Genomic DNA, 26478 nt, shown 5'->3' with positions numbered 1-26478 from the left:
TAGGCAGAAGATGAATACAATTATCCAGATGCTGGAGGGAGCCAGCTGACATATTTAAGATCTTTCTCATCTTGGTCCTTGCTACTGTTTCTTTCTTTTTTTTGTGAAGGCCCTGGGGCTTGAACACAGCCCTGGGTGCTCTCCCTCAAGGCTAACACTCCACCATTTGAGCCACAGCTCCATTTCTGGCCTCTTAATAGTTAATTGGAAATAAGAGGCTGGCTTTAAACTTCTATCCTCATATCTCAGCCTCCTGAGTAGCTAGTATTACAGGTGTGAACCACTGCCTCCTGTTTCTTACTTTACTGCAGTTTACGCCATGCCTTGGTTAGGAGTCAGAATATGGACAGGAAAGCTAGAGGGAAGGGGAATTGGAGGAGGCAAATAAAATATGGAACATGAATCTTTAAACAACCAGTTCCTTCCTATCCAACTTTACCTAGAACAGGGAAGGAGAATACCTATAAGGCAGGGGAGGTTGAGGCTGAGTCTGTGCATATTTAGGAGATGCCTGTACTCAAGAGCCTTCTCACAGCCGGGCGCTGGTGGCTCACGCCTGTAATCCTAGCTACTCAGGAGGCTGAGATCTGAGGATCGCGGTTCAAAGCCAGCCTGGGCAGGAAAGACCGTGAGACTCCTATCTCCAATAAACCACTAGAAAACCGGAAGTGGCGCTGTAGCTCAAGTGGTAGAGCGCTCGCCTTGAGCTGAAGAGCTGAGGGACAGCGCCCAGGCCCAGAGTTCAAGCCCCACGACCGGCAAAAAAAAAAAAAAAGAGCCTTCTCACAGTTTGTCTCGCCTGTTTCTGGGCAGAATGGTTTTCTCCCACATCAGAGCTCTCCTGTCCTTAGATTCCCCAGCCTATGTCACCTCTGCTGAAGTTTGGGTACCTCCATGCCTTCAGGAAATCCTTCCTGTTGTATAACCTAATACTTGCTGTTGTATAACCTGTTATGCTGCAAACAAAATCCTGTCTCCTTATTTGCCCTTCTACCCTTTACAAAAAAAGTACATCGTCCTATCTATAGCCAACTGGTCTTTTTTTTTTTTTTTTTTGGGTCCGGTCGTGGGGCCTGAACTCTGGGCCTGAGCGCTGTCCTCAGCTCTTCAGCTCAAGGCTAGCGCTCTACCACTTGAGCCACAGCACCACTTCCGGCTTTTTTTCTTTTTGCTTATGTGGTGCTGGGGAATCGAACCCAGGGCCTCATGCATGCAAGGCAAGCGCTCTACCACTGAGCCAACTTCCCAGCCCCCAACTGGTCTTAATAGCTCTATTGAGCAATTTTTCTCCAATTCCCCTTTTCCCCCGTTTTTCTTTCTTTTTTTGTGCTAGTACTGGGCCTTGAACTAAGGGCTTTACACTCTTGCTTGGCCTTTTCTGCTCAAGCCTGGCGCTCTACCCCTTGAGCCACACCTCCCTTTCTGGCTTTTTAGTGGTTAATGGGAGGTAAGAGTCACAGATTGTTCTTCCCAGGCTGGCTTTGAACAGCAGTCCTCACACCTCAGCCTCCTCAACTAGATAGAATTACATGCTCTGTACTTTTTAGTGGGAAACTGAAAACAGGAGATCAACTCCACTACAAGCTGACTTGAAGGTGTAAATAGACTGGAAGACGAACACATAGGCTGTCTGTCAAGTGTTCTGGAGACTTCAGGAGCAGATGGGGGGGGAGCAGAGGCATAAATCATGATATAAATTATGACCAAGGATGCATTAGAAATAGGTCTAAACTGTCTGTGGTGCTTCTTTTTCCCCCTAATGATACTGAGGTTTGAACTTAGGACCTTGAGTTTAGTAGGCTGGCATTCTACTACTTAAGCTATGCTTCCAGTCTTGTTTTTCACTGATTTTTTTTTTTTTTTTGTCAGTCATGGGGCTTGAACTCAGGGCCTGGGGCCATGTCCCTGAGCGCTTTTGCTTAAAGCTAGAGCTCTACTAACTTTGAGCCACTTCCAGTTTTCTGGTGGTTAATTGGAGATAAGAGTCTCACAGACTTTCCTGCCCAGGCTGGCTTTGAACTCTGGTCTTCAGATCCCTGCCTCCTGAATAGCTAGGATTACAGGTGTGAGCCACCAGCTTCTGGTTTCACTGATGATTTTTGAGATTGGGATTTACTTCCCACATAGGCACGTGCTGAGCTTCAGTCACTACTTTGGACTTACCATTGTCACTGGGATCACAGACTGATGCCTGTGTCCACCTTCTATTGTGTAGTGATGGAGCCATGCAGACTTTTCTTTCCTGGCTGGCCTGGTACTGTGATCCTCCTAGTCTCAGATTCCCCAGTGGCTTGAGATGACAAGCATGTGTCACTGGTCCCTGGCCTGGGAGAGGTTGAGGTAGGAGGATTGCTTGAACTTAAGAGTTTGAGGGGCTGGGAAGGTGAATCAGTGGTAGAGCGCTTGCCTTGCATGCATGAGGCCCTGGGTTCAATTCCTCAGCACCACATCAGCAGAAAGAGCAGAAGTGGCACTGTGGCTCAAGTGGTAGAGTGCTAGCCTTGAGCTGAAGATCTGAGGGACAGTGCCCAAGCCCAGAGTTCAAGCCCCATGACTGACTCCCCAAAAAAGAGTTTGAGACCAAATAGACAACATAGAGAGATCCTGTCTCAAAAAAAAAAAGTTTTAAGAAGTTTTAAGTTTATAGATGTGGTGGCTTATGCCTGTAATCCTAGCTACTGGAGTTTGAAAGCCAGCCCAGGCCAAAAAAGAAAAAAAAAAAAAGTCCTTGAGATTCCATCTCCAACATAACCAGCAAGAAGCTAGATTAGAGGTGAGGCTCAAGGGCCAACTGTAAGCAAGCAGAGCAAGCATGAGGCCCTGAGTTCGAACCTTGGTGCTGGCACACACACAACAAATTGTAAACTTTAGAGTCTTAATTTTAGATGTTCAGCAGGGTATGGCAGTGGATACCTGTAATCCTAGTACTCTGGTTGGAGCTGAGGCTGGGGGGTCTAAAGCTGGAGGCTAGCTTGAGCTATACAATAAGATCCTGTCTCAAAGCAAAACACACAAAAGAAAGGAATCTAGCCTCATTTGAGGTTTTCCTTTGCTAAGTGATACTCAAATGAAAGTTTTTGAAACTGGTGTGGCAGGAGGTTCTAGTGCTGCTGAGGGGTGCGTAGGGGCTTGGGTATGGAATTCAGTTTCTTTTCCCTGCAATGTTGAATTGTTTCATCTCTGGGAATCTTTCACTTCAGTGAAAGTTGAAGAGGTTGAGACAGTGTGACTCCAGGACAAAAAAAAAGTTCTTCCTCAGGCCGGGGGGCCTTGTCTTTCACCTGTAATCCTAGCTAATCAGGCTGTAATCAGGCTGAGCTCTGAGGATCACGGTTCAAAGGCAGCCAGAGCAGGAAAGTCCATGAGACTCTTATCTCCAATTAACCACCAGAAAACCCAGAAGTGGTGCTGTGGTTCAAGTGATAAAGCACTCTCCTTGAAGCTGAAGAGCTCAGGGACATGGCCCACGCCCCAAGTTCAAGCCTCACGACTGACCGCTCCCCCCCCCCCCAAAAAAAAAAAAAATCTCCCTCAGACAGGCTTTTTGAGAGCCTGGGTCATTTTTACCTTCCTGTTTTCCATTTTCCATTACCAAATTCAGCCATTGAAAGCTGGAGGGGTGTGGTATTGACCTTGACTCCCCCTGCTGGCTGTGTTGGTTTTCTGAGCTTTATCCATTAATTTATGGAGGCCACAAACACTTATTGAAGTCATTAACTGGGTGTGGATGGGGAAAAGAAAGAGTAATTTATAAAAGTATTAATCATTTCCTCATTCCCCCCCCATCCTCAACTTTATCTTATCACCCATATTATCTCTGAGCTGGAAGTCATAACAGTTTGTGAACATGTGTTAGCTAGGAACAAGGCCCATAGATTTTGTCTGCTGAGCAGAGAAATCTGCTATAACCTTAAGCAGTCTAGGTCAAGCTTCCCATTTCTCCCTTGGGGAAGCTGTGTCTCATAGAAAGGAACAACTTGACTTAATGGCTGATGCAGAATATAATACAAGGGTTGTAGGAGTCCAGAGACATTTTCTCCCATGATGTCAGAACTGCTTTCCATATTTTGTGTCTTCTTGGCAAGGAAAATTCTAGCTAGGTATCTTCTGCCATCAGTTCTTTGAAAATATGTATCCAGTAACTCTTTTTGGTTGTTGTTGCTAGTGCTCGTGCTTGAACTCAGGGCCTGGGTACTGTACCTGAACTTCTCTGTGCTCAAGGCTACCACTCTACCACTTGAGCCACAGCGCCATATCTGGCCTTTTCTGTATATGTGGTACTGAGGAATCAAACCCAGGGCTTCATGCATGCTAGGCAAGCATCTACCACTAAGCCACATTCCCAGCCCTCCAGTAACTTTTTGATGACATTTGGTCTAATACAGCATGTGTTCAGTAATCATGACTAGATTTGATCTCATGTTAGCTAAGGTAATGTTTTGTGGTGCTGGAGATCTAACCCAGCACATTGTGCATGTTAAGCACATAGTCTAGTACTGAAATATACCCCCACCCCGAGTTCCTGAGCTATGCTTCTGGAATCTGCTTTATCCTTGTCAAAGGCAGGTAATTCATGTAAGCCTGTAGGTTTCTGGCTAGTGAATTGAAGCCATCAATACCAGAGGAGTTAGTGTGTGTATGCGCCTGTCGTTGGGACTTGAACTCAGGGCCTGGGTGCTGTCCCTGACCTTTTTTGCCCAAGGCTAGTGGTGTATCACTTGAGCCACAGCTCTATTTAACATTTTTTGTGTTTTTTTTTTTTGGGGGTGGGGGGGATAGTTAATTGGAAATAAGAATCTCACAGACTTTCCTGCCCAGGCTGGCTTTGAACTATGATACTCAGATCTCAGCTTTCTGAGTAGCTAGAATTACAGGCGTGAGCCACTAGTACCCAGCTCCAGAAGAGCTTTTAATTTAAAAAATAGCACAGAGTCAGGAAGCCAAATACTTGCTTAGCCACATGGAACTTAGAGAGGTATCTAGTAATTTCTCCTTCTAGGATTTGTTTTGAATAGAGTTTCACTTTATAGTTCAAGTTGGCCTGGAACTTACTCCATAGCCAGGCTGGACAATCCTCAGTTCAGCCTTTCCATTGCTAGGTTTATAGGCATGTACCACACTACACAAGGCTGTCCTAGTTTTTAACTATCTTGGTTTTATAAGTAGTATTGAGAGAAGAACATCTTATTACAGTTTTTAATTGGTCTAAATCTATTGCCAAGCCAAGTTACCCCTTTTTTTTTCGGGGGGGGGTCTGGTTGTGGGGCCTGAACTCTGGGCCTGGGCGCTGTCCCTCAGCTCTTCAGCTCAAGGCTAGCACTCTACCACTTGAGCCTCAGCACCACTTCCGGCTTTTTTCTTTTTGCTTATGTGGTGCTGAGGAATCGAACCCAGGGCCTCAGGCATGCAAGGCAAGTGCTCTACTACTGAGCCACCTTCCCAGCCCCAGAGTTACCCCTTTTTGATGTGACCCTACAGATTTCTTTCTTTTTGTGTGTATGCCAGTCATAGGTACAACATTTTGGACCTTGAACTCAGGGCCTGAGTACTGTCTTTTAGCTGACACTTTTAACACTTGAGCCACAGCTCTGCTTCTGGGTTTTTTTTTTGGGGGGGGAGGGGTTGTTATTGGAAATAAAAGACTCATAGACTTTCCTACCCAGACTAACTTTGAACATTGATTCTCAGATCTCAGCCTCCTGAATAGCTAGGATCACTGGCACGAGCCACCAGCGCCCGGCTTTAGGATTTCTTTTTAAGTAGGGAATGAAAAAGTTTCTAAGAGTCTTAACTAGATTCTTACTTTTGCTCTTCATCTGCAGATAAAATCTTAACACTATAAAGTTTTTTTTTTTGGTCCCCCTAAATGAATCACATAATTAGTCATAGTTCTAAAATACCCTGTCTACCTGATCTAAATACAGTTTCTCCAATCTTTTTTTTTTTTTTTTTTGGTCAGTTGTGGGCCTTGAACTCTGGGCCTGGGCACTGTCCCTCAGCTCTTCAGCTCAAGGCTATGGCTCTACCACTTGAGCCACAGCACCACTTCCAGGTTCTTTGAGTGGCTGTTTTTTTTTTTTGGAGATAAGAGTCTCATAGCCTTTCCTGCCCAGGCTGGCTTTGACCCATGATCTTTAGATTTCCGCCTCCTGAGTAGCTAGGGTTACAGGTGTGAGCCACCACACCTGGCTAGTTTCTCCAGTCTTTTGGTGGCATATCAAGATCTTCCTCCAAAGTATCATCATACTATATAGGTAAATAGACTTAATTCTGTGGTGTTTTTCAAAGTTCTTTCTACTGTCACTTGAAAAACACAAGGCACTGGCTGGGAAGGTGGCTCAGTGGTAGAGCGCTTGTCTTGCATGCCTGAAGCCCTGGGTTCGATTCCTCAGCACCACATAAGCAAAAAGAAAAAAGCCGGAAGTGGCGCTGTGGCTCAAGTGGTAGATTGCTAGCCTTGAGCTGAAGAGCTGAAGGACAGCGCCCAGGCCCAGAGTTCAGGCCCACGACCGGACCCAAAAAAAAAAAAAAAAAGCACATGATAATTTTTTTTTTTCAGTGCTGGGAATGGAACCAAAGTCTTACATACGCTAGGCAACCACTCTACCATTGAGCTATATCCCCATCCCAAATAGCTGGGACCCAAAATACAGAACTGCTTTTTTCATATTTTTATGACTATAATCCTGAGGAACCTGCAAGTCATCTAGATGGCCCACAGGGGGCAGCACTAGGCACAACTCTCCCTTTCTAGCCCTGTATGTGCAAAGGGAGGGGGTTTTGGGAGATGATGTTTTCAACAGGCTTCAGAAGCACCTGATTGAGATCAAATACCCATTTATGGCAGCCTAGTTGCTTGTTTGATGGTGTTTCAGCTATCTGAGCACAGCATTCTAGTTTTCTCCATAATAAAATGACACGAAATCTATCCAAGCCACTCCTCCTCCCACAAACCAATCTGCCTCTCTCTATATATCATTTCCAGGCACCATTAGCATTTGAGGTGAAGTTCTGTTATACACTCAGACTGTGGCTCTGTGAAAGTCAGTGCATTACAGAACTTTGTCTCAAAAGCTTTCTAGCAGCTACCCATTCTGGGAGGGGAGAATAGATCTTTAAAATCCTTTGAATATGGTCCTACACTTGTAGAGCCTTTTTTTTTTTAAAACAGCATTTAATATGTTACAAAGTCAAAGCCTAGTCTATTGTCCAGGAAGTTCATTTCTCAGTAGCTGGGAGTTATTTATAAAGTTGCCCTTTGCAAAAACTCGAAATTACATGATCAATAAGGGCTTCTGGGGCCTTTAAGCTGACTGGTTTTATGGCATGAGGGGAACGGCTGGCCCTCCCCACTCCTGGGAGGTAAAGGCCCCGGCTGAAGTGGAACCAGCTGCAGTCAGGAGGTGGCAGGAGATGGAAAGGAGAAGCTGCCGGCTCTTGCTGAGGCAGAATGGAGCAAGCAAGCCGCTTTTATACTCTTGCCTCAATTCTCAGCTTTTTAAAGTGTGGTTCTTCTTTTCTAAGTTTAAAATAGCCAGGCTTTTTTTACAAAGCCTTCCTTTGTCTTCCAGCGTTCTAAATCCTCAAATCTGGTCTTTCTCCTTCCTGCCTTTGCCTGTCTTTTATCTTGCACAGGAAGACCCAGTATTTCTGTTTTGGGAGTTTCTTTGATCATGTCTTCTAGGAAGCCAGTGCAAAGAGCCAGCAGCAGAACCCAGGGAGATGTTTCTTTTTCTGCCAGCACGCTGTTTATGTACTCACCCCATGATTGGCCACAAGAACATTGTCTTGCTCTCTTAGTTGGCTGGTGGCCATTAGGGCTTTTCTTGTTTGGGAGTGTGTGGGGATGGCTTTCATGCCTTCCAGGATGCCAGACTCTATGACTGCAAGAAGCAATCACCTATGCCAGACTAAGGTCCAGTTTCAGCTAGTGGGTAGCTCTCTTAAAATTGCCGTGACTGTGATAGACAAAGCCATAGATTTCCACAGGAAAAGTTGATGGAAACATGATTTCTTAAGTCAGAGACTGGTAGCACATGCCTATAATCCTAGCTACTCAGGAGGCTGTGATCTAAAGATAACAGTTTGAAGTCAGCTCTGGCAGGAAAGTCCATGAAACTTTTTTTTTTTTTTTTGGGTCCGGTCATGGGGCCTGAACTCTGGGCCTGGGCACTGTCCCTCAGCTCTTCAGCTCAAGGCTAGCGCTCTACCACTTGAGCCACAGTGCCACTTCTGGCTTTTTTTTTTTTTTGCTTATGTGGTACTGAGGAATCGAACGCAGGGCCTCATGCATGCAAGGCAAGTGCTCTACCACTGAGCCACCTTCCCAGCCCAAACTTTTTTTCTTTTGGCCAGTCCTGGGGCTTGAACTCTGGGCCTGGGTGCTATCCCTGAGCTTCTGATGCTCAAGACTAGTGCTCTACCACTTGAGCCATGGCACTACTTCTGGCTTTTTCTAAGTAGTTTATTAGAGATAAGAGTCTCACAGGCACTTTTCTGCCTGGCTGGCTTTGAACTGCGATCCTCAGATCTCAACTTCTTGAGTAACTTATATGTGTGAGCCACTGGTGCCTAGCTTAAGTCTGTGAAACTTTTTTTTTTCTTTTTTTGGTCAGTTGTGGGGCTTGAACTCAGTGCCTGGGAGCTGTCCCTGAGCTGTGTGTGTGTGTGTTGGTCAATTGGTCGGTCTTGGTATTTGAACTCAGGGCCTGGGCACTGTCCCTGAGCCTCTTTGTGCTCAAGACTAGCACTCAACCACTTGAGCCACAGCACCACTTCTGGTGTCAGTAGTTAATTGGAGATAACAGCCTCACAAAGATTTTCTGCCTGGACTGGCTTTGAACCTCAATCCTCAGATCTTAGCTTCCTAAGTAGCCAGAATTGCAGGTTTGAGCCACCTACACCCAGCTTGCACCGGGCCATCATCTACCTATTTTAGACTTGCCATCATAACTAGAATAATAGGTATACAGCACCCATACCAGCTTTGGCTGAGAGGAGTCTTTGTACCAGGACTGGCCTTGAACTACCATCTTTCCAATCAGCCTCCCATTTCCTTCCTTCCTTCCTTCCTTCCTTCCTTTCTGCCTTCCTGCCTTCTTGCCTTGTTTCCTGCCTTCCTGCCTTGTTTCCTGCCTTCTTGCCTTCTTGCTTCCCTGCTTGCCTGCCTGCTTGCCTGCCTGCTTACCTGCCTGCCTGCCTTTATTCTTTCCTTCCTTCCTTTCCAATACTGGGGTTTGAACTCGGGCTTTGAACTTGCTTGGGTTGCTTGCTCAACTGAGGCTCTATCACTTGAGTCACACCTCCAGCTAGCTTTTTGCTGGTTATTTTGGAGATGGAATCTTGAGGACTTTTCTGCCTGAGCCAGCTTCAAATCAATGTCCTCCATATCTTAGCCTCCTGAGTAGCTAGGGATTATTGGTGTGAGCCAGTGGCACCTGGCTTGCTCCTATTCTTAATTTCCATTGCCTTTCTGCATGGAACCATGTATATCCTGAAGCCTGATGATCCAATTTATATTTACAGAGCTGCAGTATCTGTGTCCTCAGCAATGATTCTTTCTTCCTTCCCTCTTGGGTCTTTGTTATACCTGTTTGGTGAATGTTTGGCCCCTTTGAGGACTGGATTTTCTAAGCTAGTCCAGAAAAGAGGAAACAAAGCAACGGCCTTGTCTCATAGCACAGGAGGTAGTAGTGGAAAGCACTGTTGATTGGGAAGTCAAGGAATGTGCAACAGCCAGCCCTTCTATACTTACACCACTGTCTGCCCTCCTTTTCTCTCCTATCCTAGTTAGCTGATACCCTAGTTGCAGGGTAGAGGAGAGAGAGCACCAGGCCACTGTAGCTTTTGTAGTCATATGTTTGCAGTTGAAGAAGGGAACTGAGGTGGAGGCTGTGCTTCCTTTATAAGAGCTAGTATCTTCAGTTCAGTTCTGTGTGTGTGTGTGTGTGTGTGTGTGTGCGCGTGCGCGTGCATGTGTGTACTTGCACGCATGTTAAGGATGAAACCCACAGTCTTCTGCATGCTGAGCACGTGCTTTACCACTGAGCTACAAACCCAGCCCCTCAGTTTGATTCTTGGTAATAAAAGATAACTCCCTTTTTGCTTGCTGCCTCCAGGCCCCAGGATGTTTCTCAGTTTGGTTGTTTTTTGTTTGTTTGTTTGTTTTGGGGGGATTGTTTTTTCACTGCTTACTACACTCAAAATTCAGGTTGATTTTTGTTTTCTCAAGTTAAGTGGTATTGGCTAGGATATAGTAGAGAAATTGGATTTCACAGGAGAGTTTTTGAATGATATCTCTTTGGACTACCCTAAAAAATGAAGTTGTGTGTGTGTGTGTGTGTGTGTGTGTGTGTGTGTGTGTGTGTCCAGCCATGGGCACATCTGTAAATACTCCTGGTTAGTGGGTGGGTGGCTTAGGAAAGGCTTGCTTTATGCCTCTGCATTGCTGCTGCAATGGTACTGCAGAAACTTCCAAGTATACTAAGGCATTAAGCTCTATTTTCAAATGGCCTCTTGCAGTGCTTATTAATTACTGTGGTTACAGTAATACGTACACCAGAGCGTGGGAGAATTGTGAGGGAGGGCAACTTGGAAAATGACTTTACTGTGATATTTGGGAATAACAGCATGAACTACCTTGCTTAAGTGAGAGACACTTTCTCTGGTGATACTTCAGAGTCCTTCAGTGTAATCTTCCTTCCTCAGTCCAGTTCACCCATTACTTGGTCACCTCAGTAGGAAATGTTAAAAATCTAGATGTATGGGGATATGGGACATAGAGAAGCACTTCTGTAATCCCTTGCAGCCCCGGTGGGGCTAGGAAAAGTTATTTAGCTTGCCAGTGGTAGAGGTACCCTTCCAGACTGAAGTATGTCCATATCTCTTCAGGAACCTTCCCTGTACACCGTCAAAGCCATCCTGATTCTGGACAATGATGGAGATCGACTTTTTGCCAAGGTGAGATTCCATTTCAAGTTAGTTTAGAAGCAAGACAAAGATATTCTTGAATTTGAATCTTGGGATTGACTCTGTTAACCTATATTGTATGTTTTTTTGTTTGTTTGTTTGTTTGTTTGTTATCCCCGGTCGTGGGGCTTGGGCACTGTCCCTCAGCTCTTTTTTTTTTTTTTGGGTCCAGTCATGGGGCCTGAACTCTGGGCCTGGGCGCTGTCCCTCAGCTCTTCAGCTCAAGGCTAGCACTCTACCACTTGAGCCACAGCGCCACTTCCGGCTTTTTTCTTATGTGGTGCTGAGGAATCGAACCCAGGGCCTCAAGCATGCAAGGCAAGTGCTCTACCACTGAGACACCTTCCCAGCCCTCCCTCAGCTCTTCAGCTCAAGGCTAGTGCTCTACCACTTGAGCTATAGCACCACTTCTGGTTTTCTGGTGGTTTATTGGAGGTAAGAGTCTCATGGACTTTACTGCCTGGGCTGGCTTTGAACCATGATCCTCAGATTTCAGCCTCCTGAGTAGCTAGGATTACAGGTGTGAGCCACTGGCGCCGTGCTATATGTTTTGTTTTTTATTTATTTATTTATTTTTGTTGTTGTTACTTGTTTGTGTGCTGATGCTAAGGCTTGAACTCAGGGCCTGGGCACTGTCCTTGAGCTTTTGTGCTCAAGGCTACCACTTGTTCTACCACAGCTCCACTTCCAGGTTTTGTTTTTTTTTTCCTGCCAGTCCTGGGGCTTAAACTCTGGGCCTGGGTGCTGCCCCTGAGCTCCTTTTGCTCAAGGCTAGCACTTGAGCCACAGCATACTTCCAGCTCTTTCTGTGATTAATTGTAGTTAAGAGTCTCATGGACTTTCCTGTCTAGGCTGGCTTTGAACCACGATCCTCAGATCTCAGCCTCCTGAGTAGCTAAGATTATAGGTGTGAGCCACTGGTGTCCAGCTCACTTCCACTTTTTTGGTGGTTAATTGGAGATAAGTCGAATGGATTTTTCCTGCCAGGCTGACTATAAACCAGGATTCTCAGATCTCAGCCTCCTTGGTAGCTAGAATTAATTACAGGTATGAGCCACTAGTGCCTGGCTTAATCTGTATTATTTGACAGTATAATTTTGAGAAGTCTTCTGTCTTGTCTCAATTACTCCAGTAAAACCTAAACTTTCTTCTGTCCCTTAGTTGTGCTATTTCCCTACTTGCTGTCCTCAGACTTTGATCTTTGTTACTTTCTTCAAAGCAGGGCAAAGCTTGAGAACCTTGGCTCCTGAACAAAGCAGTACGTAGATGCTAGAAGTCTGCTGAGTCCTTCACTCTGTCCCTTTCTCTTGTCACTCTGCCTGAGTTTCTCCAGAGAATTCTCAAGCAGTGCTAGGGGCCCAGTCTGAGGTTTACAGACATCACCAAGCTTCTTACCCCTTCACTTCCCCAGTGTGGCATAGAAATACCACACTAAATCTATTGAAAGGGAGTAGAAAGGACACCCCTCTCCTCCCTCTGTAGTTCCTTGGTCCCCACCCCCACCCCCCAGTAGAAATTTCTTCTGTCCCTGGTGTATTAACTCCGGGCAAGTATAGCATAAATCAGTCAGCAGGTAGAGATTAGTTTAGAATTCACCAGCTGTTCCTCCCTGTAATTGGATGTAACTATGCAGGACACCTTTTGAAACAGTTATCCAGTTACTAAATGCCAGACCTGTCATAGGTCTTCAGCTGACTGCGACGGATTAGCCCCTAAAGAGCAGAACGATTTAGCAGCCTACATCTCCATCCCCTTGCAAGAGAGCGCTTGGGAAGTGGGCTCAGCAGCGTAAGAGACTGCCCCCTGCTTCTTTCAGTTTGCAAAAAGGAAAGCTCAGGTCGTAGAGACTCCGGGGGCAGAATTTGCCTTGCTTTTGAAGAGACTCAGTGAATGAGGAACGGGTCTTCCTGCAGTGAGGGAAGGTCTGAGGAAGTGCTCTGTACTGCAAGTGTTTCTTGTTTTCCCTGGCACTGCCCTCACAAGGGGACATTCTTGGAGGAGACAGTCTGGGAGGAGCTTACCCAGAATGTAGACAGGAGCAAAGCCTCCTCTGATGGCTGAGGTCTCTGTGCTCAGATAGCCTTAGAAATGAGAGGGTGGGAGCCAGGAACCAGTGGCTCACCTTTGGAATCCTTGTTATTCAGGAGGCTGAGAGCTGAGAATCACAGTTCAAAGTCAACTTGGGCAGAAAACTCTGTGACACTTATCTCCAATTAACTACCAAAAAGCTGAAAGTGGAGCTGTGGCTCAAGTGGTAGAGTGCTAGCCTTGAGTGAGAAAGCTGAGGGACATTCAAGCATTCAAGCCCTAGTACTAGCAGGGAGAAAGAAGTGGGATGGAGGAGGGAGAGAGAGAGAGGAAGGAAGGAAGAAGGAAGGAAGGAAGGAAGGAAGGAAGGAAGGAAGGAAGGAAGGAAGGAAGGAAGGAAGGAAGGAAGGGAAAGAAGTAGAGGTTGCTTATGATCCTCTAATTTTTTTTTTTTAATATTCAATGAGTCACTGCTCATTCCAGCCTCTTCAGCCCTTCCTTCTCCAGGTCAATATTTCTCCCTTGTCCCATGCCTTGAAAGAGAAATCCAAGATCAGGGCACAACAAAGCAACTAATCATTCTAGACTCCCAGCTCTAATGACCCGACCCTGTCTCCTTTCTCTCTGACCAGTACTATGACGACACCTACCCTAGTGTCAAGGAGCAAAAGGCCTTTGAGAAGAACATCTTCAACAAGACCCATCGGACTGACAGTAGGTCATTTTACTTTCACTCCCAGGCGGGTGGCCTGTGCTGGGGGAAACCATAGAGGAAAGGGGGTAACTACAGAAAAAGACAAAATGACTCTGCCTCCTTCTTTTTTCCTCCTCCCCTCATATAATAAACTCTTCAGAAATGTAATGGGGAGGTGAGTGTACCTCACGCGGGAATACCGTGCTGGAAGGTTGGCTGTTAGCTACCTGTCTAGTCCCTGGATTTATGAGCCTCACTTGACAAATTTAACTGCAGCTCTGCTTATTGTACCGCATCCATTAGGGCAGGTAAATGGAAGTCTGTAAAGGTGACCGCTCTGCATTTTTACCTCCCAAGGATCGACTAGTATCCTGTCTCAGTACAAGGAGGGAAATGTGTACCCGGTAGGAGTGGGGGGGGAGGGAAAGGTAGAGGAAAAGATACATTTAAGATACCCCCCCAACATACACCAAGTTTGTACTTTGCTTTTCTGCTAAGACCCAAAATGACTAGGTCCTCGTCAGTCTTTGTAGGTTATCAAAGCCTGCTAACTCCTTGTCTTACGTCCTCTTTTTAGGCTACTCTCACCATTTCTACCTTCCCCCCAGGTGAAATCGCCCTCTTGGAAGGCCTGACAGTAGTCTATAAAAGCAGCATTGATCTCTATTTCTATGTGATTGGCAGCTCCTATGAAAATGAGGTGAGACTCCCCCCCCCCCCCCCCACTTTGCTCTCTCCGATCCTACTTCCTAAACCACAGGCAGGACATAAAGACTGGTTTTGGGTTTCAGAGATCCACAGCTACTGCCTTCAGAGAGGGTTTATAAAGTGGTGGGAGATCCCCACCAGCCTCACAAATGTGGCCCAGCAAATGAATTAGCCTAGAAAGGAACTTTTTCTTAGGTCTCTTTCTTATCTCTATAGAGGAGACACATATATATTTTTAACACTTTTCCCTGCATAGTGGGGTTTTCTTTGTGTTGGTGGTGAGGCTTGAACTCAGGGCCTAGGCACTGTCCCTTCATTCTTTCCCTCAGGGCTGTTGCTCTACTACTTGAGTTACGCTCTACTTCCAGCTTTTTGGTGGTTAATTGGAGATAAGAGTTTCAAAATCCAGGCTGGTTTTGAACTATGATCCTCAGATTTCAGCCTTCTGAGTAGCTAGGATTACAGGCATGAGCCACTAGCACCTGCACAGTATTTTTTTTCCCCTTCTTCTTGGTGCTTGAACTCTTATCACTTGAGCCATAGTGCCACTTGTGGCTTTTTCTTTTTTTTTTTTGGGTCCGGTCGTGGGGCCTGAACTCTGGGCCTGGGCGCTGTCCCTGAGCTCTTCAGCTCAAGGCTAGCGCTCTACCACTTGAGCCACAGCGCCACTTCCGGCTTTTTTCTTTTTGCTTATGTGGTGCTGGGGAATCGAACCCAGGGCCTCATGCATTGCAAGGCAAGCGCTGTACCACTGAGCCACCTTCCCAGCCCATTTCTGGCTTTTTCTGATAGTTTATTGGAGATAAGAGTCTCATGGACTTTTCTGCCTGGGCTGGCTTCAAACTACAATCCTCAGATCTCAGCCTCTTGAGTTAGGATTACAGGTGTGAGCCATCAGAGCCTGGCTTCAGTTTTTTTTTTAATTTTATTTATTATTATTAATATTTTTTTATGCCAGTCATGGGGCCTGAACTCTGGGCCTAGGTACTGTCCCTCAGCTCTTCAGCTCAAGGCTAGGGCTCTACCACTTGTACCACTTCTGGCTTTTTTTGCTTATGTGGTACTGAGGAATCGAACCCAGGGCCTCAAGTATACAAGGTAAGCACTCTACCACTGAGACACCTTCCCAACCCTTAAATTTTATTGTAAAGGTAATGCACAGAGAGTTATAGTTACATAAGTAAGGTAAGGAATACATTTTTGTTTTGTTTTGTTTTATTTTGCCAATCCTGGGGCTTGAACACAGAGACTGGGCACTATCCTGAGCCTCTCTGTGCTCAAGACTAGCACTCTACTATTTGAGCCACTGTGCTACTTCCAGCTTTTTCTGTTTATGTGGTACTGAGGAATCCAACCCAAGGCTTCATGAATGCTAGGCAAGTACTCTACCACTAAGCCATATTCCAAGCTTTTCTTTTCCCATTTTTTTGAACTCTGGGGCCTGGGCACTGTCCCTCAGCTCTTCAGCTCAAGGCGAGTACTCTATCACTTAAGACACTTCTGGTTTTCTGGTGGTTAATTGGAGATGAGTCTCACGGATGTTCCTGCCTGCACTAGCTTTGAACCCTGATCCTCAGATCTCAGCCTCCTGAATAGCTAGGATTACAGGCATGAGCCACCAGCGCCTGACCTGAAATACATTATTTGTTGTTGTTGGACATCTAGGTTGATTCCGTATGTTGGCTATGGTAAACAGTGCTGCAGGGAACATGGTTGTTCTGGTGGCTTTAGTGTTTCCTTGTTTGTGGTCAATGGATAGATGTCAGGAATGGGATTGCTGGGTCTAGGGAAGCTCTATATTTAGTCTTTTGAGGAACCTCCATATTGCTTTCCAGAGTGGTTGAACAAGTTTACATTCCCACCAACAGTGTAGTAGTGTTCCCTTTTGGTCACATCACCGCCATCATCTGTTATTGTTAATTTCTTTATAATGGCCTTTCCAACTAGAGTGAGGTGGAATCTCAGAGTTGTTTTGATTTGTATTTCTTTTATGGCCAGAGTTTATTGGCCATTCTTATTTCTTCTTCAGACAAATCTCTCTTTAAGTCTTTAGCCCACTTATTGATAGAGTTGTTGTTTCTTTGAGGATTTGTCTTTTGGGGGAGGGGTTAATTTTTTGAGCTCTAAGTATATTTTAGATATGAGGCCCTTGTTTGATGTATAGCTAGTGAAGATTATCTCCCAGTCTGTGGGGTTTCTAAGTATCTTGCTAGCTATGTCCTTTGCCATGCAGAAACTCTAGTTTATTGCATTCCCAGTTATCCAGCCTTTCTTTGGTTTGTTGTGTTTCTGGATCTTAGGAAGTTTCAAACTGTGCCAAGGAGCCCTAGTGTTTCCCCTATCCCTTCTTATAATATTTTCTGGATATCTGCTCTTACCTTGAGGTCTTTGATCCATTTGGAATTGATTCTGGTGCAAGGTGACATAAGGATCTAACTTCAGTTTTCTACATGTGTGTAGCTGGTTCTGCCAGCACCATTTGTTGATGAGGATGTCTTTCTTCCCACCTGTGTTTTTGGCTCCCTGTTAAATATTAGCTGGCTATAGGTCTGTGGGTTCATTTCTGGGTCTTCATTTCTATTGCATTGGTCCTCAGGCCTGTTCTTCTGCCACTACCAAGCTGGTTTTGGTGTTTTGTTTTGTTTTGTTATGGTTTGTTTTTATAACTACAGCTTTGTAATAGAGTTTGAAGTTTGGTATTGATATTCTTCTAGCACTTTTCTTCCTGCTAAGGATTTTTTTTATTATTATTTGGGATCTTCTATTATTCCATATGAATTTTTGGACTGCCTCTTCTATATTATTGAAGAATGGTGTTGGGATTTTGATGGATATTGCATTGAATTTGTAGATAGCTTTGGGCAGTATTGCCATTTTCTTTCTTTCTTTCTTTCTTTTTTTTTTTTTGGGTCCAGTTGTGGGGCCTGAACTCTGGGCCTGGGCGCTGTCCTTTAGCTCTTTTTTTTTTTTTTTTTTTAAATTTTATTTTATTTTATTTGAGAACATACTGTACAGAGGGGTTACAATTACATGGGCAGGATAATGCATACATTTCTTACCAAGCATTGCAGCCTCCTCCTTTGTTTACCCTTCACCTCCCTTCCCAGCCTCCCCCCTCCCCCCCTGTCCTTTAGCTCTTTAGCTCAAGGCTAGCACTCTACCACTTGAGCCACAGCGCCACTTCCGGCTTTTTTCTTTTTTGCATATGTGGTGCTGAGGAATCGAACTCAGGGCCTCATGCATGCAAGGCAAGCGCTCTACCACTGAGCCACCTTACCAGCCCCAGTATTGTCATTTTCATAATGTTAATCCTCCCAATCCAGGAGCATGGGAGGTTTTTCCACTTCCTTAAATGTGCTTTAATTTCTTTTTTTCAGTTTTTTAAAAAAGTTTTCACCATAGAGGTCCTAAGTTTTTTGTTTTTGGTTTTTTTTCTGAAGATATTACAAAGGAGTTGCTTTTCTGATTTCAGCCTCACTCTTCTTATTGTTGGCGTATAGAAAAACTATATGAGGGCTGGGAAGGTGGCTCAGTGGTAGAGTACTTGCCTTGCATGCATGAGGCCCTGTGTTCGATTCCTCAGCACCACATAAGCAAAAAGAAAAAAGCCGGATGTGGTGCTGTGGCTCAAGTGGTAGAGCCCTAGCCTTGAGCTGAAGAGCTGAGGGACAGCGCCCAGGCCTAGAGTTCAGGCCCCACGACCGGACCCAAAAAAAAAAAAAAGAAAAAGAAAAGCTATATGATTTTTGTGGGTTAATTTTATACCCTCTACTTTGCCAGAGTTTCAGATCAGCTCAAGTAACTTGGGAGAGGAGTCTATAGGGTTCATTAAATACACGATCATATCATCTGTAAAGAGGGAGAGTTTTACTTCTTTCTCTGTTTGGATCCCCTTTATGTTTGTCTCTTGTCTTATTGCTCTAGCTAGAAATTCCAGTACTGTATTGAGGGAGGAGTGGAGAGAGCGGACATCCTTGTCTCATTCCTCATTTTAGAGGAAATCTTTTTAACTTTTCACTATTAGGTATAATGCTGGTTGTAAGTTTGTTACCTATAGTCTTTATTATACTGAGGAATGTTCCATGGATTCCTCATTTCTCCAGAGCATTTATCATAAAGGGGTACTGGATCTTGTCAAATGCTTTTTCAACTGCAGTATTTTTTAAGGTGAATTTCTGAGGTGTGGTCAAGGTTGTGGGGAGATATTGGCTTCACTGATGAATTCAGGGCAATTAATGGGTCTTTTGGGTCATGTTGAAGCTGGAAGCTTTACCTCATCAAGTCAACAGCATGAATGGGGACTACAAGTATAGTCAAATCTACTTCCTGTATGCAGAAATAACTATTTGCCTTAGGTGAAAGCAACATCTCTGAGTGAGAGTGGATTGGTAAAAATGAGTCCTTTGATAATATTCTGCTAAAGGTAAAAATTTGCCAGTCCTACCTCCTGCTGAGCACTCATTATTGCTTTGAGTACTTAGTAAAGTACATTATTGTGTGGACCTACCAGCACTTCTGTGAGCTGTAGGCAGTAGTGCCTTTGTGTTACCAATGAGGAAACCAAACAGGAAGAACCATATGAAATTGCTTGTACTTGACCTTTGTCAAACTACAAAAGTGGCAGTTTCATGGGGTTCAGCCTAATAACTCCAAGTCACACATGGAGAAAATGGCTCAGCTGAGATTGAAGTCCAGATCCATCTGACTCAAGTCCATACCCAGCTTGGGTATAGTTCAGTGGTGGAGCCTGTACGGTCCTAGGTTTCAATCCTCAGTACCACACGAAAGAAAAACCAAACAAAAGCCCATACTCTTTCCAGTAGTTCTGCTGCCTCTCAGACCTTATGTTGCTTGGTTAATGATTTCTCTTTCTACTTGATATTTGATAATACATAGATAGTTGGTAAAGACATGTAGAGGATCATGATAGCAAATGCTTTTTGACCTTCTGGCTAAAAGAGATCTCAAATTGGGGGCTCGTTCACTTTTTTTTTTTCATGACTAGATATTAGATCTTCACATGATCTCTTCTCTATAGGCAAATGCTATACCACTTGAACCACACTCTTAACTATTTTGTGTCATAGTTTGTTTCTGAAATAGGGTCTCACTAAGTTTTTGCCTGGGCTGGCCTCAAACTCAAAATCTTCCTACCTCTACCTCCTAAGTAGCTGGGATTACAGATAAGCACCACCATGTCTAGCCAGAATTCACCTCCATGAGAAACAACAGGAAGAGATGCTCTCTTCTACCTTGTATTTTTGGTCCTTTGTAAAAAGCTGTGTGTTTTGATGCTTACTAAATTGTATGAGTTTGTTTTTGTGTAGTTTTTTCCAAGGACTTGACCCTTCTCTTTCTGTCTTTTCTCTCTCCCAACAGCTGATGCTTATGGCTGTTCTGAATTGCCTATTTGACTCCCTGAGCCAGATGCTGAGGTGAGCAGCCATTCTCGATGTTCATTTGGTCCAGGGATTTATAAGGGACTGGCAGAGGTTCCAGGGCATTGATTTAGTTAAGAAGTTGGACCCATGGGCTGGGAAGGTGGCTCAGTGGTAGAGCACTTGCCTTGCATGCATGAGGCCCTGGGTTCAATTCCTCAGTACCACATAAGCAAAAAGAAAAAAGCCGGAAGTGGCACTGTGGCTTAAGTAGTAGAGCACTAGCCTTGAGCTGAAGAGCTGAGGGACAGCGCCCAGGCCCAGAGTTCAGGCCCCACAACTGGACCAAAAAAAAAAAAAGAAGTTGGACCCAGGTGCTGGTGGCTCACACTTATAATCCTAGCTATTCAGGAGTCTGAGATCTGAGAATCACAGTTTGAAACCAGCCCAGGCAGGAAAGTCCATGAGATTCACACACCCCCCCCCCCAACCTGAGGCTTGAACTCTGAGTCTGGGTGCTGTCCCTTAGCTTCTTTTGCTCAAGGTGAGTGAGTGCTCTACCACTTGAGCCACAGTGCCACTTTGGCTTTTTTAAGTGGTTTATTGGAGATAAGAGTTTCACAGGGCCTGGGAAGGTGGCTCCGTGGTAGAGCTTGCCTTGCATGCATGAGGCCCTAGGTTCAATTCCTCAGCACCACACAAACAGAAAAAGCCAAAAGTGGCGCTGTGGCCCAAGTGATAGAGCCCTACCCTTGAGCTAAAGAGCTGAGGAGCAGCACCCAAGCCTAGAGTTCGGGACCCAAGACTGACAGGAAGAAAAAAAGTTTCACGGACTTCCCTGCCTGGGCTGACGCCAAACCATGATCCTCAGATCTTAGCCTTCTGTAGCTAGGATTATAGTCATGAACCATTAGCTCCCAGCTACCAAGTGACTCTTACCTCCAATTAAACATTAAAAAAAAAAAAAAAAGAAAGCTATAAATGGAGCTGTGGCTCAAATGGTAGGGCACTAGCCTTGAACACAAAAGCTCAGGGACAGGGCCCAGACCCTGAATTCAAACCCCAAGACTAGCAAAGAAAAAAATTGGGCTTACTATTTCAGAGGACTTCACACTGAGAGGGAGGACTAGAAGGAGAACATGTTCCTCAAATCGAAAAACTCTACTCAGGAAGGAGATTTCCTAGGAGGAACAGTAGCCCACTGTGTCTCCTGTTGTCATCTCCAGCAACTTGTTAGAGTTTTAAGCACCCTCTCTCTAGGTGATTTCTAGCTTCATTCTTTGCATTAGAAGAAGGGAAAGGACAAACACAAGGACGTGGCCCAGATGAAATGTGTACCTTGAAGCTGGGCACTGGTGACTCACACTTGTAGTCCTAGCTAATCAGGAGGCTGAGATCTGAGAATCACGGTTCAAAGCCAGCCCAGGCAGGAAAAGTCCGTGCGACTCTTATCTCCAATAAACCACCAGAAAACCAGAAGTGGTGGTGTGGTTCAAGTGGTAGAGCGCTAGCCTTGAGCTGAAGAACTGAGGGACAGCGCCCAGGCCACAACCGCCAAAAAAAGAAAAGAAAAGAAATGTGTACCTTGGTGTTGGAGGCACCACCTCTAATGTTCCTTTTCTGGCTGTTAAGCTTCCCTTCTATGGAAAAGGAAGATGTGCCATTTGCTTTTCTCCACTTTTTTCACTCCTTCCCAGCCCTCTATTCCCATGTATGTAGGGCAAGAAAAGAGATATAAGATACTTTTCCTGAAAACACCCAGGGCTTTGAACTTCATCCCCCCCCACAGCAGCTTCCAAGTGAACCTAGTTCAGACAACTATCCGGAGCAGAGGAGCAGAACAGCAGGCACTCTCAGCCCCACAAAACCAGCAGGGTAAAGGCTCAGGTTTCTTCAGGAAGGGGGATGATTTATTTCTTAACCAGGTGAATGAGTAGGCTTAATTTCAGGTAATCTAATGAAAGAGTCAAACTAATGAATGTGACAGGCCACATGCACCTACCACCTGTGGCTGGAAAATGGGGACCCTGACTGTTTCTAGCTCCCTTGTTGGGCTTCTTTTCCGGGCCCGAGCAAAACTGGTGGGGAAAGAGGAGGGGGAGAAGGGACTTAGGATGGTCAGCATCTGAGTGCAGACAGAGTTTACATGTAACCCTTTCCCACATCCTGCAACCATCAGATGGAATTTTACTTCTGTTTTCTTTATTCCGCCCACAAATGCCTGTGTTTGTGAACAGTGTCATGAAGCATCATAGGTAGGAAAGAAACAATAGCTCTGGATAATCAAATCTATGAATAGTCAGAAATTGACTGTGTTTGAATCTCTTAACTGATGTTCCTTTTTTTTTTTTTGTATTGGGGATCGAACTTGGGCATGCTAGGCAAGCACTTTAACCACTGACCTCTTTTCCTGGCATTCCTAATCCTTACTCAGCAAACAAGAATGGGAAAAGGTTTAGAGTAGATTAGCTAAAAACTTCTCCATATTAGTCATGGTGGAGACATTTATTGCCTAATTTAGAGTCCCCTATCTAGACAGTGTCCTAGGATTCTTTTCATACAGAGGCTGATTTTTCTCATCTTTTTGGGGCTCAGGAAAAATGTAGAAAAGCGAGCTCTGCTGGAGAACATGGAGGGGCTCTTCTTGGCTGTGGATGAAATCGTAGATGGAGGGTGAGTTCGCTACCCTGGATCTGGAGTGGGGAGGTAGAGTTGCTGCCTGTGACCTAAGCAAAGTGGGCATGAGTGGTCAGAGAGCCTGTCCCCACAGTAAGTTGATCTCCAAGACAGAGTGAACAGTGATCTCTTCATTGTCTTTGTAGGGTAATCCTAGAGAATGATCCTCAGCAAGTGGTACACAGAGTTGCTCTAAGGGTAAGTGCAAATGCACCTTCCTGCATCTAAATCCTCAAGTGTCCTCCAGAGCTAGACCTGCTGATATGTCTTGGCTTTTTTACTCAAGGCTGGTACTGTACTGCTTGATTCACTTCCATCTTTTTCCCAGACTTTGCTGTCTGGGCTGGCTTCAAACCACAACCCTTAGATCAAAGACAACTAAGTAGCTAGAATTACAGGTGTGAGCCACCAGTGCCTGGCTTTTCTATCTTTTAAAATGTTATGTAATCCATCAGGAAATACTTACTTGCCAGTACCTCAATATTCCTGTGCTAGTGATAACCAGAAAGGAGCCTTTGAATTAATTCCAGAAGGCTCAGAGTCTGCTGGAAGATCATGGTGAATGCAGAAAGAGGGCCACCTGCAAATTGTGGGGTGCAGAGATGTCTGAGCAAAGCAGATCTCCCCATTCACAGAATGTCCTGGCTCTGACCTCCACAGAGTAAAGGCTTACAGTGCCTAGTAATGGGAAATCTTCTCCCTTAACTGCCGTGGGCTGCATTTGCATAGTTTAATCTTCTCCTCTAACATATGTCTCTATGTGGCAAGAGAGAGGGTCCCCCCCAGTGCTAGCTTCCCCCCCCACTTGTCCCCTTCTCAGGCTGCTGTTGCAGCAGTTTATTTCTTCAAATTAACATTCTGTCATTACCCATCAGGCCTTGCAGGATCCATTAAACTACCCCTGGCTCCCCCTCATCCTTTCCCCAGTGATATTGATATTCAGGGAAGGTCTTCTCTGACTAGGGAATCATGTCCCCCACCCCCAAATTGAGGGAGTTGAGGATCAGATAATCTGCTGCTTACTGGGAATGGAATAAATCTTTTAAGAAGTCCTCCTGTCTTAAAATGGAGGATGAATGAAATGACCCTTTTGTGTGTTCTCAATCCCTCTGGCTGAGTAAAACTGGCTGAGTCCCTTTTAGGGACTGAGAAGTTTGCTTCAGTTTAAAGGGCCAACCCTTTCTTCCCTACTTCTAGACTGCAGTTTAAGTGCTTGCAATCTGTTCTACAGGGTGAAGATGTCCCTCTTACGGAGCAGACTGTGTCTCAGGTATGACTTTCTCCCTTCTTCTTCTCCAGAAGGGCAGGGTCACTACGGAGACTACCCTAACCCACCAATTCTGAAAGAGGCCACAGATGGAATTGTCCTCCTTGGTTCCCTCTTATTGCAGGGAAGTGAAACTCAAATAGCCTGGTGCCTTAACTCCCTACTCCTCTCTCAGCTTCCTGTGAGCCATGGCTGTCAGCTTTCCTCTATACCCTTCAAACCCTCCCTGCCTGATGTCTCCTTCCATGATTTATTCCCCAGCAGAGGCTTGCCTTAAGCAGATGGTCTGTGTGCATGTGAGCACTCTCTCTCTCTCTTTCTCTTATTATTCAAATGAGGACTAAGCTGGAAGTGCATATTCTAGCATATGCAGGTTTTGCAGATCCATCCTGCTGCTTGACTGCAGATAGACTGTCTACCTGATGTGGAGAGCCAAGGAGGGGTTCTGGTTTTAAATGGCTTAGAATCCTCACCAAGAAGAGTAGCTGGATGTATAACTCCTTCTCTTGAACATATATCCAGTAACCCCCAGTTTTTTTGTTTTTGTTTTTTTTCTTTCCTCTCAGGTATACCTCTTCTCTCTTCATTTCCCCAGTGGATTTGAATTTGGGGGGAATTTTCCAAACTGACAATCCTCTAGGGCTTTAGAGAGCTTCTTCCTATTCTACTACCTATGGGGATTTTCTATTCCCTGTTCTTCTAAGGAGAGGGAAGGCAAGTGAAGGGAAGGAGAGCCCCCACACCCACCCCTCCCCCTAGTTCCCACCCTGCTCCTTGAAAGCCTCCCTTAGTGCTGCCCTTGTTTCTGCAGGTGCTACAGTCAGCGAAAGAACAGATCAAGTGGTCCCTCCTTCGGTGAAGACACCCCGTGCCTGGCTTATCACCCCTACCAGAAATCTGCATGTCTGCTGTGACTTCTCATCCAGTCCTCAACTGCTGCTCTCAGGATCATCTCAGGGGGGCACAAGGGATCCTTAAACCTTCATCCTGTCTGGGGTTGCCCTTCCCAACACCTTCCCATTCCTCCTCCTCCTTTCCTCTGGAAGTGAAATTCCTAGCCCATTTGGATGCAGGGCAAAGGAAGCAAGCACCCTTTTCCTGCTCAGACAGGGATTCTGCTCCATGCTCTCCTACCCCCACATTCTCCCCTCAGCTTCTCTGCCCTTTGCTATGGCTGCACTGCAGATCAAAGCAAGGAAAGAATGTGCTGAGTGTTTCCTCCCTTTAGTCCATATGTCCAACCAGGGCAGGAGGATTCTTTCCTGGAGGGGGGGCGGTGCGGGCAGGGGTGCATCCAGTCTCAGCTCACTTCCTGGCCTCTGTGTCTTCTATTTCTTCTAGCTGCCCTGTCTTCTGCTGTGGAAAAGAGTCTGGGAACAGCTTATAGGGAGAGGACAAAATGGTGGAAACTAAGACATTATTGGATAGGGCTTACAAACTGCAGTGACCTGGGAGAGGTCATTTTAGGTGTGCCCAGGACTTAGTACCTTTCCTTGGCCTTTACTACTGGCAGCTCCTGGCCTGACTTGTCCTCTCTGTGCCCTGGAGCAATGACAGCTCCTGGGACCAAAATACATTCTTGTTTGGGGAAGAGTTTCTGCTCAGAACCAGGGACGGGAAGGGAAGGGAAGGAAAGGCCAGGTCTTGGTGACTTGGGCCTTGTAGCTCTCGGTCCCCTCACCTCTCCCATGCCACATTTGCTCCTCTGCCTTGGTCCATCATCTGCCCCTTAACCCTGTGCTTTTTCCCTCCACCCCACGTAAAAGCTGAGTGTTTGAGCTCTTTCCCTCAGGTGGCTTAGGCAGTACCTTTGCTTGGGGTCCCCCATTTCCCCAGGAAGGTGGAAGTACAACCACTCCCCTTGACCCTGAACTCCTTCCCTACCAAAATGTCCTAGAAAAGCCTTCCTGAGACTTCTGCCCCACCCACTAACTGCCAGTTCTCCAACTCTGAAGTGGAGCAGACAACTGTGCATATCAAGGGGGCATCTGGTGCAGGAGACTTACCCCTTCCTATACTGCTCCATGCAAAGAAGAATAAAACGGACTTTTCTTTTCCAAACTGCCTTTGTGTGATTTTTTTTTTTCTGTTCCCCTTCCTCTTTTTGGCAGCTATTCCTATTCCTCCACCCATCCACCCCCTCTTATAATATGTCTTCCCCCCTCCTACCTCAGAGACTCGCCAGCAACCCCCTCCCCCATCCCTAATTTACGGAACTGTTTGCCTCCTTGGCATCTCTCCGTCCCCTCGCCTGGAAATTGGCGCCAGGGGTGGGGTGGGGATGGTATTTTCTCAGTGGGAGTCTCAGGGAACTGAGTTCTCCCCACCACCACCCCCAAAGCCAGCTGCCTGCTCCCGCCTCAGCCATTAGTAACCCGGAGACGCGCACCTGCGTGGGGGCTCTCCTCCAGCCCCTGCTCCCTTCCTGAACCTCCCACTCCTGCTCTGAAACGGCGCTGAGCGGGTTATTTATCGGAGCCAGCTCTGCTCCAGAAGGTCAGGACGGTGGTGTAAATAACCTCTTCTCGCCATTTCCCCGTCCCTCCAGAGCCGGCTCCCTTCCCCCTCCTCCACCTTTATTCGCACAAATGAATGTAGCTGGCTGGCGCAGAGCCTGGCCCTGCATCTTAATGGGGCGGTGAGCTCACAAGATGGATTTAGCTAGGGGTTTTTATGGTTGCTGCGGCGACAGGAGAATGCTTTGGTTTTCTTTCCCCCTTCCTCTGCAGGATTTTAGGGGGGGGGGGGGGAAGAGTCCT

At 45.8% G+C, this 26478-nt stretch overlaps 1 protein-coding gene across 2 annotated transcripts in view; it reads left to right on the top strand.

The window, feature by feature from the left end:
- Copz1 (COPI coat complex subunit zeta 1) overlaps positions 1-25780 on the top strand; it is a 32233-nt gene extending 6453 nt beyond the window's left edge. Inside the window, exons 2-10 of one of the 2 annotated variants that reach the window (XM_042698985.1) lie at positions 10891-10959; positions 13629-13710; positions 14299-14390; positions 19778-19833; positions 22372-22449; positions 22599-22650; positions 23684-23722; positions 24531-24591; positions 24625-25780. In XM_042698985.1, coding sequence (XP_042554919.1) covers positions 10891-10959; positions 13629-13710; positions 14299-14390; positions 19778-19833; positions 22372-22449; positions 22599-22650; positions 23684-23722; positions 24531-24578 — 516 coding nt within the window. In that variant the 3' untranslated portion in view covers positions 24579-24591; positions 24625-25780. Of the gene's footprint in view, positions 1-10890; positions 10960-13628; positions 13711-14298; positions 14391-19777; positions 19834-22371; positions 22450-22598; positions 22651-23683; positions 23723-24530 lie in introns of both variants that reach the window. The other variant, XM_042698984.1, reaches the window with a different exon arrangement.
- The last annotated feature ends 698 nt before the right edge of the window (positions 25781-26478 follow it).

The sequence above is a fragment of the Dipodomys spectabilis genome, unplaced genomic scaffold (genome assembly GCF_019054845.1).
Source record: "Dipodomys spectabilis isolate Male_0828 unplaced genomic scaffold, ASM1905484v1 ptg000234l, whole genome shotgun sequence".
NCBI classification, from domain to species: domain Eukaryota; kingdom Metazoa; phylum Chordata; class Mammalia; order Rodentia; family Heteromyidae; genus Dipodomys; species Dipodomys spectabilis.
This window is presented reverse-complemented; position numbering and strand designations above follow the sequence as displayed.